The sequence below is a fragment of the Brachycentrus maculatus genome, unplaced genomic scaffold, assembly GCF_059751285.1.
Source record: "Brachycentrus maculatus isolate JH-2025_06_01 unplaced genomic scaffold, ASM5975128v1 h1tg000472l, whole genome shotgun sequence".
Taxonomy (NCBI): Eukaryota; Metazoa; Arthropoda; class Insecta; order Trichoptera; family Brachycentridae; genus Brachycentrus; species Brachycentrus maculatus.
The window spans coordinates 576,318-589,811 of record NW_028281219.1 but is presented as its reverse complement, the minus strand read 5'-3'; the positions used below and the strand labels follow the sequence as shown (position 1 = coordinate 589,811).

The following is a 13,494-nucleotide window of genomic DNA, read 5'->3' as shown; positions in this document are numbered from 1 at the left end:
TATTGTTGATTTCTCCGATCGTAATTCAACAAGGACATTTTTCTGTGATTAATTTTTCCCCCCACTACATCTCATTTCTAGAATTTATTTCCAATTGATGTCAGCAATGCTTCACAAAACTATAGTTAAAAAATAGTTATAAAAAATGTTATAGTCAGTTGGTGGTCGGATCTATCGTCAGCAGAGGGTGAATGAGAGGGGTTCTAGGTTAAATGAAAAAAAAAAAATTGTAATCAAACTGGATTTTCCAGTTTCTGCGTCGACTGGTTCCCTACGTCTTTGCTCAGAGCATGTCTTGTGGTTTACCCGAGATGAGAGTATACTACGTCACAGTTATTTTACACTCATTGTCACGATGTATTTTACTTTTCCGTTCCAACATGTTCAGTAGTGAGACTTGTTAGGAATATGTATCCAGTGATTTTGTACTGTGGATCTTTTTTCGCATTATGAATTTAAACCTTTTTATAATCTTTTATGACTTAAAATTAATTCTTTTGTTTGTAAAAGTTAAAATAAAAGAGTAAGTCCAAGAAAAAAAATAAAGAAAAAAATTAAAAAATGCATTTTTAAATAATAAAAAAACAATGTACCAGTAATCTAAGGTTTTTCTAATTACTATTCTTATGCATAATTTTTTCTAAATAACTTTTATGTCGTTGGAAATTTGACTAAGTGTAACAAAATAGGATGCATTCCTTGAATGTTTTTCGCAGATACTTTGTGGCACATTTTGTAAACTATTTAAAATAAAACAACTTTGTTATAACCACTTTTTATTGGTACATTTTTTCCAACCGGTTTCGACAAGAACCTTGTCATCCTAAGGGTTTATGTACTAATTCTAAAACATTGAAAAACGTTAAAATAGGATGCATTTACATTGATTTTAATTGACACAGGGTCACAATAATTTGACGGAAATATTATGATTTTTCTATACATTTAAAAAGTTATTACTTTTTACTTAATTTTTATGGACTTTTTGTTACAGGCCAAATTTTAACATTATTGTTAATTACGAATTAACGTTATTCCATTATTTTAACAAATAAGGAAAAAAACAAAATTGTGTAAAAATATGTGAGATCAACAACAGTGCGAATTAAAATATTTATCAATTTATAAATCAACCAGTGGTACAAAATAAATTTATAGACGGAAGTATAATCAAGGACAGCAAACCGGAAAATTAATAAGTATTGTGTATTTTAAATCAAATTAGACACCTACCTCGTTAATTGTCTAAGTAATTTCTTCATCTTATGTCACATCATTAAATTTTTGCATAAGTAGCCAATCCTCTTTTTATGTACTAATATAAACATATCACACATTTGAGGTGTTGAGTCACACTAAAAAAATATATTTATTTTTTTGTATTATTTATTTGGCAGTCACCCAGTGAAAGAATGTTTCTGCCAGTGTCAAGTTTAATTTTTATTTACAAAAAAAAAACTTTAAATTTTATTTTGGTTTTAGTTTACACGTGTAACGTATAAAACAATTATTATTATATTATTATAACCCTTATCCGCACCTAATGGTGCATAGGGCACTGTATCAAATTGACGCAGTGTTATCTTGATCATTACTTACATGAAGGCAAGGTGATCACTCTTGCGCTTCAGGAACCAGTCCAGGGTAATATTAAATAAATATTACAGTGTTAAATCGCTAATATTTATTTTTCACCCCCCCCCCTGGGAATCGAACCCGGGACCTCCAGCATGGTAGCTAAACACGCTTACCATTACACCACGGAGGCATGCACAGATATAAAATCACTTGCCAAAAACATGACAAAAAACCCGATAAAAATAAAGACAGCGAAATTGTTTCATGGCTGCAAATTAAATGCTTGCTAAAATCCTGTCAGTATTTGGGTGAGGATTTTCAGTAAGTTTTCCTCCATTAAATTATTTATACAAAGAAACACTAAGAAAAAGAAGAAAGATAAGAACGGTAGCTAAACACGCTGACCATTACACCGCGGAGGCGGACAAACATAACAATACGATGTATAAAAAAATATATGTCCCACAGACGAATGTGTGGCAAAACAATGTTTGATAGATGTTCGAATGATGAAATAAGGAAATAATGCAAGGCTGAGATAAGCATTATCGATAAGATTAAGAAAGGTGTGTTGAGATGGTTTGGACATGTGGAACGTATGAGTGAGGAAAGAACGGCTCAACAAATTTACGAGGCGAATGTAGTTGGAAATAGAAGCAGAGGAAGACCGAGGAAAACTTGGCACAATCAGATATGTCAAATACTTGAAACCGGCCGGGTCAGGAGTCGTAATAATCGTCGGGTATGTGGAAGAGGCGAATAATGTTTGTGTTGTGGCGTTCGATTCTCTCTGCTTACCCCTTCGAGGAAGCAACGTGGTGGTTAGTTGTATAAAAAAACAAATGACAATATGAAAATAAAAAAAAATAAAAAATTAAAATACTATAACATGCACGTTATCACAGGAGAATTTTTTCCGAAAGGTTATATCATTATCTGTAGTGTAATTAGGGTGTTTTCAATTTCACAATTCCATCGTTAGGAACCGGATGTGATCTTGATACCCATAACTTTATTATTTTCTCTCTCTCTCTCTCTCTCTCTCTCTCTCTCTCTCTTGTTTGATTCTAAATGTAAAGCATGTTCAATGTTGTCAATTGACTGATATTTGATTTAATAACAGAAGGACGAATATTATTTTAATTACAAATACAAAACTATATAACGCTATCAGTACATTTAGCCACAAAATTGTATCGCTAATAATTTAGCGTAATAGGTTTTTCAAAGTCTTATATAGTACAGGGTCAAAATGTTTAGTTCTTTGTTTCAAATTCCCGATATTATGGAACCACAAGCACGTAGCAATTTAATATGAATAAGTTACAGAGCTTAAATATAAATATAAAACACTAGTATTAGACCGTTGTTGAGTTTATTAATGTAAACACGACTAGTTTTGAGAATTACAGAGAATTCATCAACAGGTAAAAATACAATTTTAACCTTTTGATTCTAAGGTAGACGTGTTTACAACATTTTGAGTATGCCCGAATACTTTTTATCAAATCTGGATTATCTCCAATTAGGAGTTATTTTTTCATGTTGTTTTTTGGCATCTCGACATATTGAACATAATCCAGGATTCGGACCTCACATACAAATGAAAGAGTTTCTGCTTAGTAGAAAACTTCTTTCATCACACCTTAGATGTCTCTAGTGAAATTCAAGTGAATTCAAACTGAATTTTCTGCATGGGAAAAACATTAACTACGCTAGTCTCATTGTATGTGCATCACGCGATAGTACATTGCCTTAAATGAGCAGCTACTAAGATGCATATACCAATTAAGGTACAAGTGTAAAATTTATTTATTTTTGTATTCAATGAAAATTAGAACGGATGGCAAAATTTTAAATGAACACAATTTTCTTATTATCGCACATAACTAGTTATATACCTTCGTTATATAACATCTGCTACTAGTGTAAGGTACAGTTCACCTTGGTCTAGTTTCAATCTATCCACATACACGCAGACACATATATATATATATATATATATATATATATATATATATATATATATATATATATATATATATATATATATATATATATATATATATATATTATAAATATATATATATATGTATATATATATATATATATATATATATATATATATATATATATATATATATATATATATATATATATATATATATATATATATTTATATATATATATATATATATATATATATATATATATATATATATATATATATATAAATATATATATATATATATTATATATATATATATATATATATATATATATATATATATATATATATATATATATATATATATATATATATATTTATATTTATATATATATATATATTTATATATATATATATATATATATATATATATATATATATATATATATATATATATATATATATATATATATATATATATATATATATATATATATATATATTTATATTTATATATATATATATATTTATATATATATATATATATATATATATATATATATATATATATATATATATATATATATATATATATATATATATATATATATATATATATATATATATATATATATATATATATTATATATATATATATATATATATATATATACAAATATATATTTATATATATATATATATATATTTATGTATATATATATATATATATATATATATATATATATATATATATATATATATATATATATATATATATATATACATATATATATATATATATATATATATATATATATATATATATATACATATATATATATATATATATATATATATATATATATATATATATATATATATATATATATATATATGTATATATATATATATATATATATATATATATATATATATATATATATATATATATATATATATATATATATATATATATATATATATATATATATATATATATATATATATATATATATATATATATATATATATATATATATATATGTGTATATGGAATTTCTAATCTAATTGGAACAGAATGTGCAAATGTGACATATTGACTAAATATGTTTTAAACTAATAATTAAAATAAAAAGTAAATTTGAATAGATGTGAAAGTCCAAAAAAATATGATTTTATAATATCCACAAAATACGTGTGTAAAATAATTAATCTTAAGGTAGGAAAATATATGAAAAATGCTCTTAGCATTTTTCATATATTTTCCTACCTTATCAATATTTCTATCGTGAATATTTCGTTATATTATTTATTTAAATTCCATTTCATAAATACCAATTTTTCTCTTAATCGATTTTGACACGTTTTTCGATGCATTAGGTAGTTATTTAACCCGTATTTTTTCCACAAAATTGTTTAAAGACTTCTGATGATACAAATACATATAATATGTAAATTCATTCATTTCTGCCGTAAATTCATTCATTTTGCCCTAATAAGACCAGTATTTTTTCCATGAATTTATAAAACTTCTGATGATACAAAATTGATCTCATTTTTTCATGTAATTTGACTCGTATTTTTTCCACAAATTTGTTTGAAGACTTTTGATGATACAAACATATCCATCTCATCCTTTCATGAGGTAGTTATTCGACCCGATTATTTTACACAAAATTGTTTAAGACTTCTGATGATACAAACATATCCATCTCATCCTTTCATGAGGTAGTTATTTGACCCGTTTATTTTACACAAAATTGTTTAAAGACTTCTGATGATACAAACATATCCATCTCATCCTTTCATGAGGTCGTTATTTGACCCGTTTATTTTACACAAAATTGTTTAAAGACTTCTGATGATACAAACATATCCATCTCATCCTTTCATGAGGTAGTTATTTGACCCGTTTATTTTACACAAAATTGTTTAAAGACTTCTGATGATACAAACATATCCATCTCATCCTTTCATGAGGTAGTTATTTGCCCCGTTTATTTTACACAAAATTGTTTAAAGACTTCTGATGATACAAACATATCCATCTCATCCTTTTATGAGTTTGACCCGTTTATTTTACACAAAATGGTTTAAAGACTTCTGATGATACAAACATATCCATCTCATCCTTTCATGAGGTAGTTATTTGACCCGTTTATTTTACACAAAATGGTTTAAAGACTTCTGATGATACAAACATATCCATCTCATCCTTTTATGAGGTAGTTATTTGCCCGTATATTTCACACAAATTTGTTTAAGACTTCTGATGATACAAACATATCCATCGCATTCTTTCATTAGGTAGTTATTTGACCCGTATTTACTGTGGTTTCTCGCGTGGACTATTGTCTTAGTAGTGCTTTACATCGCTTAGTTATCGCAATGCATTTAACAAAGTAACTATCCTAAATGCACTCTGGACGTATAATGCACTGTACATCGCATAATTTAACTCTGTAACTAGCCGATAACATGCAAGTAAACCAAATATTTTAAGTGCATTTCTAAATCATCTATTTTTATATACTCGTACCTACATACACAAATTAAAGAAATAAACAATGATTCACATATAATTCAAATGGTTTAAATAGGAGGTTATATACATTTATCCGATTAGTAATCTGGTGTATGAATAAATTTTCTATCTTATTTTTTTTATTACGTATTTTATAATACTTTCAATTTGTTTGCTATAATTTGGTATATTACACATTCAATATGACGAGTCATATTCTAAAAATATTATTTTGGTTCAGGTTCTAAAAAATATCGTTTATAACAATACAATATAATTTCCAGTAGTGATCAGATCTTTAAGAACAGTGTCCGTCGATGGTTGCTTCTCGTTGGAAGGGACAAGGTAGAAAGTGATTTAATTAAAGTCGAGTTGTAATTATTTTATTGTAAAACCTTTATACTAAAAATTATAATTGTATCTCCTGTATGCAATGTGTTTAATCTAATAATTAAAAAAAAAACAAATAATATTAAAAAAATTTAAAAAATATAAAAATTGTATTAACATGTTAGTATTCGGCTCAACACAGTCCATGCCTAAAGAGCCGTAATACATATAGTAAATGTATATATGAAATAAATATGTATCTATGAATGTATATTTGTATTTATGAAATAAATAAAATAAATATTTTTTTTTTTTTAAATTTAAAAAATGTATATATGAATGAGAAGGTCATAAACATTTGTCCGTTGAGTAATCCGGTGTGTAAATGAATTTCTGGTTTAACTTTTTTTCAATAATTTGGTGTAAAATACTTTAATCAACCGATCAAATATAGTTGAAAAGCAGGATTCGTAAATCAGACATCTTCTGTGGTTTATTAACCCTTTGAACGCGTTAAGCAGAAAATAAAAGTTGATTCGAAAAAGCAAATTTTCCATAAAAAATAAAGTATTCCATAAAATTCCTTTTATTTTTGTTCACAAATCTGGGTTTCTGAACCCTGATTAACCCAGTTTTGTAAGTCCTATAAATGCCCAGACTTCAATATTCTTCTTCATCTATGTACGAGTATGTTGAGATATCAAAAATTTAAAATAACACCTAAGTGGAGAAACCCAGATTTGTGTACAAGTATTTGGACACACTCAAAATCTTGTAAAAAATATTAATGTCTCGGTATTTACAGAGCTTATGACCTGTCAGAGGCTGGTTTAGGTAATCTCTTTACACATATGTATTTAATAAATAACATATCATGTTATCTGGATATGCCCGTTTAGACAGCCGAGGTGTGAATGGTCAAAAATTAATCATTCACACTTTTTTATGATTTTTAACCCTTTGGCTACCACATTCCGATATATTGGCTTTCGATTGTCTTGCGAAAAATACCTGATCGATCTAACGGATCGCCGGATCTAACATCATGATTTATAAAAATGTCAGATTTATTTTGGACAGTATGTAAGGGATTTGATTTTAAAAAAAATAAACAATAAGTAACATTGATATTAAGAATTAAATGATAATTAATATCTATTGATCATTTTATCGTGTGTAGTATTGTAACAATAAGTTATAATATTACAAAAAGATTACAAAGAAGTTACAAAAATACTTACTTTAAATAAAAATAAAAACGAGACAAACACAGTACTACATACCAATTTTGTTTCCGCAAAAAGAAAGTTGGGATATTTTCCAAATAGATATTTTTTTCGTGTTAGTTTTAATCTATAATATGCAATGAATTAATACAAATATTGCACAACTACAAAAAAATAACAAAAAATCTTCGTTAATTACTCACACCCCTACTCTATTCTTTTTAATACCGGATATCGTCAATTAAGTCGGGAAATCGTTTGATTTGTATTGTTATGCTCACGGCATAAAAAGGAGGTGGACACTAAGCGAGTAGCGATTACTTGTTCCAAGATTTTGTATAAGGCTGCATACATTTAGTAACTCCATATCATAAACCTAAATGCATTTAAACCGTGAAAATTTTATTGATTGTTATTATTATTTTTATTTTAAAAAAATAAGACTTGACACAGAAACATCCTCTCACTGGGTGAAAATAAAACTGCCAAATAAAATAAAAATAATAAAAATTAAAAATTTAAATATTTGTGAAACTCCGGCGGTTTTGTCTCGCTGAATGACGTATATCAAAAAAGATAAATTTTTCCATACTAAAATTATTAATTATAAATTAATAACATAATAAACAATAATATTATAAATTATTGAACACATTGTAGTACTTAATTATGTATGTTTAAATCGCGGTATTTTTTGCATAGTAACTCCGAAAGTCATAGTACCCAAAAGGTTAATACGAGTACGTTAATATATTTTCTACATAGCAATATTTAATAAAAATGTTTTTTTCCCTGTAAAACAAGTTTCGTTCACAAACAGGTTATGTTTTAATAAAAGTATTTTTTATCGAAAACCAGGTGTTTGTAGTACTTATTGATTAACACATTTTGGATATTATATGAATATTTTTTTTCTATATCTGATGATGTGAAACATTAATATTAATGTGAATTATAAAATCCTGAAAAAATTTTCGTAGACTTGAACAAATAAATTGTTTCAATGGAAAAGGTTTTTATATTCTAAAAAAGTAGACCTTTCAATGGTCAAATAAAATAATACTAGATGAATTAATATAAGTTTTGTTTAATTATTTGATATCATTAAGACAACCCATGCCACAATGATTTTTTTTTCTTTTTTTTTTCACGCTGTATATTATGATTATAAGTCCAAAAATATCATATTATATTCATCCAAAAAAAGATAATACAAAGGCATGAACTGAAATAAAGGGGTCTGTAAAGAATCCGATACATAACAATAATATGAATAGATTAAAAGTGCGAATATAAACAACATATATTTGTATTATTTTTTGACATCTCATCAAAGATGAAGAAGAATATGGAAGTCTGGGCATTTACGGGGCTGACGACCGTCATAGGCTGGTTTAAGTGATCACTTTACACACGTGTAACATTCACCAATTCTACCCATTATTGACAACCACACCACTCAAATTCTTGGAAGTTCTATATATATGAATTAATTTAAAAACCTTGTTCTTGAATCACTAGAACTTCACTAGAGACATCTATTGGTGAGATGTAAAGAAGCTTTTTACTAAGCAGAAACTCTTATGTTAGTATGTGAGGTCCGAATCCTAGATTATAATCACAGAACTTCCATGAATTTGAGTGGTGTGGTTGTCAATAATGGGTAGAATTGGTGAATGTTACACGTGTGTAAAGTGATCACTTAAACCAGCCTATGACGGTCGTCAGCCCCGTAAATGCCCAGACTTCCATATTCTTCTTCATCTTTGATGAGATGTCAAAAAATAGTATTTGGACACACTCAAAATGTTGTAAACAAATATTTAATAAAACAAAATATCAAAATGATAAAAATAAATAACGTTAATATAATAATAAGTTAACAAGTACATTATGAGTTATAAATTTAAAAGAAGAAGCTACTTAGATTTTTGTTTAAATAAATAAATTCAGCAAAATTCTAAAACAATATTTTTATTTGTTGATACTTTGATATGCTATTAGCTTGTATAGTATATGAGTCCGAAGAAACGGAACACTTTTTAATCAATAAGTACTAGTTCACTTATTAATACCCGCGACCATGATGTATTTAAACTTCAAGGAAATAATTATTTTGCCATTAATATAAAATTGATCACACGTAAGCAAAATTATAAATATATTATAATATCTCACATTTGATAAACCTGTTTTTATTACGTACCAATGCAGTTTTGTGCATTCAAAAACACTTACTTGACATCAATATTTATGACGATGTGAAACAAAGTAGTCCCCAAAATTATTTACACATTTTTTCTCATATGTAAGGAAAACTAAAAATGCCAATATATATATATAAATATAAATAAGTAAAAACAAATTAAAAAAAAAAAAAAAAAAAAAATATATATATATATATATATATATATATATATATATATATATATATATATATATATATATATATATATATATATATATATATATATTTATAAATATATATATATATATATATATATATATATATATATATATATATATATATATATATATATATATATATATATATATATATATATATATATATATATATATATATATATATATATATATATATATATATATATATATATATATATATATATATATTATATGTATATGAACGTAAACAAAGAACGTGGGACACATATGATATTGGTATCATGATGTCCATTCATGTGTCGGGTGAATAATTTAGTGTCTAAATAAATAATAATAATAAGTTTTTTATAAATTTCATGGTGGAACAGCATTTTACATAATAATATAATTTTTCGTTTGACCGAGTTTTATCGTTACCGGCATCATCAGACTGGTGACGTCGGTAACGAATAAAAATATATGTGGAAATAAATATTTATACTTCTTTTAATTATATTTGTGTTTTGTATATATTCCAAATATCGACATTGCATAAAAATTCACTGCCGAGGTCTTGTATTTGGTAAACAGTGGTGTAATATCCGGACACTAGCTATTGTTACGGTAAAATCTATTATGACTCTTTGATATATCGCTCACTTTTTTTCCACAAAATATATCAAAAATCGTCAATTTTCACTGTGCATGTTTTTGAAATGCTCAGAAAATGTTCTAAATCCCAGCAAAAGAGGCATATTTTTAACTTAACATTTACCCGCTACAGGGCAGAAAGTGTTATTTTAGCATTTCGAAGAAAAGATATTGTTTAATATTTTTTTTAAATATTCTAAATATTTTTCAAATGGAGAAAAAACATTCAGGTTTTACCTAAAAAGATCTGTTGCACAGTAAAAATTTTAATAAGTGGCTTGATATTTATTTTTAAAACATTATATTTTATTTTTAAACTTTTAAAACGATCTCTTGAAAAATTATGTTTCTTGATATTTTACGTTGTTGAACGGAGTAAGCGATATATTTAAAAATCGTAATGAAAGAATATATTTAAAAATCGTGATTTTTGGACTATAAAGTTTATTTAAAGTATTTGTTACATTTATATAGGCATGGCATCTGTGTTTGTAATAAACTTCCTCCTTTTCACACGTGTACCTAGGTATGTACTAAAACAAATGATGATTGAAAACAAAATTCTTGAATCAACCTTGAACATTACAACAATTAAAGTGATGATTATTTTCCTATAAATTCAAAGTAAGTATAAATCATGCACATTTGCAACATTTTAGTGTGTCCAAATACTGTTCACAAAATCTGGATTATCTCCAATTACAGGAGTAATTTTCATATTATTTTTTAACATCTCATGAGATGTTAAAAAATAATGTGAAAATAACTCCTGTAATTGGAGATAATCCGGATTTTGTGAACAAGTATTTGGACACACCGAAAATGTTGTAAATAAATTATCTGGTCAAATTATAAGCTTGATAATAAAAATGAAAATGGTATTTTCTGGCGTTTCTCACGTGTGTGATTATAATCCAGGATTCGGACCTCACATACTGATATAAGAGTTTCTGCTTAGTAAAGCTTCTTTACATCTCACCAATAGATGTCTCTAGTGAAGTTCTAGTGATTCAAGAACAAGGTTTCTAAATTGGTTCATAAATATAGAACTTCCAAGAATTTGAGTACTGTGGTTGTCAATCGTGGGTAGAATTGGTGAATGTTACATGTGTGTAAAGTGATCACTTAAACTAGCCTATGACGGTCGTCAGCCCCGTAAATGTCCAGACTTCCATATTCTTCTTCATCTTTGATGAGATGTTAAAAAGTAATACTTGCACATTTGCATATATTCAAGTAATAAAAGGTTTAAAACATAAAATCATTCATGCTCAATGGTTTTGCATATTAAAACACAGTTAAATACGGCTGTAACTCAAATTTATATCTCTATAATTCATAATTAATAGGGCATCACTGTTCAGAAGACGCACGTATGTATATCATAAAACATTTGTGGGTGTTAAAAGCAAACTAATAGTAAAATGATGTATTAGTTACAACATTTTGAATGCGACCAATTACCTGTTCACAAATCTGGATTATCTCCAATTATAGGAGTTTATTTTTCATTTCGTTTCTGGACATCTCATCAAAGATAAAGAAGAATATGGTCTAAGAAGTCTGGGCATTTACGGGGCTGACGACCGTCATAGGCTGGTTCAAATGATCATAAATTTTCATCTCACCAACAGATGTCTCTAGTAAAGTTCTAGTGATTCAAGAACAATGTTTCCAAGTTGGTTTATCTATATATATATATATATATATATATATATATATATATATATATATATATATATATATATATATATATATATATATATATATATATATATATATATATATATATATATATATATATATATATATATATATATATATATATATATATATATATATATATATATATATATATATATATATATATTTATATTTATGTATATATATATATATATATATATATATATATATATATATATATATATATATATATATATATATATATATATATATATATATATATATATTTATATATATACATGTACATATAGAACTAAGAATGTCAGTGTGGTTGTCAATAATGGGTAGAATTGGTGAATGTAACACGTATGTATAATGATGACATAAACCAGCCTATGATGGTCGTCAGACCCGTAAATGCCCAGACTTCCATATTCTTCTTCATTTTTGATGAGATGTCAAAAAATATTATAAATATCTACTTATGTTGAGATATCGAAAAAAAGTAACTCTGTAGTGGAAATAATCTAGATTTATGACCAAGTATTTGGCCACATTCAAAATATTGTAACCTTTATTATATATAGTAAATATTGTAACCTTTATTAAATTATACATAATAACTATTGAAAAAATAAAAAAGAGGTAATTACCATTTTTTTGGAACAGGATTAATTCCCTGAACAGATATCAGAAAGATCACAATTGTAGAAAAAACAAACTTTTTTTTAAATAATAAAATCCCTTCAATCACTTAAATGGCACAAATTATAACACGGGACGCTATTATTATTCGCCAAAATACTGAAAACTTTGATTTCGTAAATTCACCCCTCAGAGTACAGCTCGGATTGCTACCTCTCTAGCTGGTGATATACGAATGATATAACACGCTAAACTTGACCCAGGCAAGAAAACATTACCCTGACCATATCAAGTGGACGCCTGAGCAAACTACATCTATTTCACGTATAGTCTGTTCGGTAACACAAGGCGAATAAAATAATTTTAAGGTAAATAGAAAAACAAATGACTGGGTAATAGAAATTTATGTATATAATCGCGGAGGAATGTTAAAACTTTTTCTTAAATTTTTTTTAAATGTGTGTATATTTCAAAAGTAAAGTTTTCTTTTTTACACGTACAATAACTGATAAAATCAATAATTT

General features: G+C 26.0%; 1 protein-coding gene across 1 annotated transcript in view; it reads right to left on the bottom strand.

Annotated features, from left to right (window-relative positions):
* The window catches only part of LOC148302226 (phospholipase B1, membrane-associated-like), a 29,595-nt gene extending 16,312 nt beyond the window's left edge, over positions 1–13,283 (bottom strand). The window contains exon 1 of the mRNA XM_088271976.1: positions 12,979–13,283. Coding sequence (XP_088128102.1) covers positions 12,979–12,981 — 3 coding nt within the window. The 5' untranslated portion in view covers positions 12,982–13,283. The remainder of the gene's footprint in view (positions 1–12,978) is intronic.
* Positions 13,284–13,494: the final 211 nt, after the last annotated feature.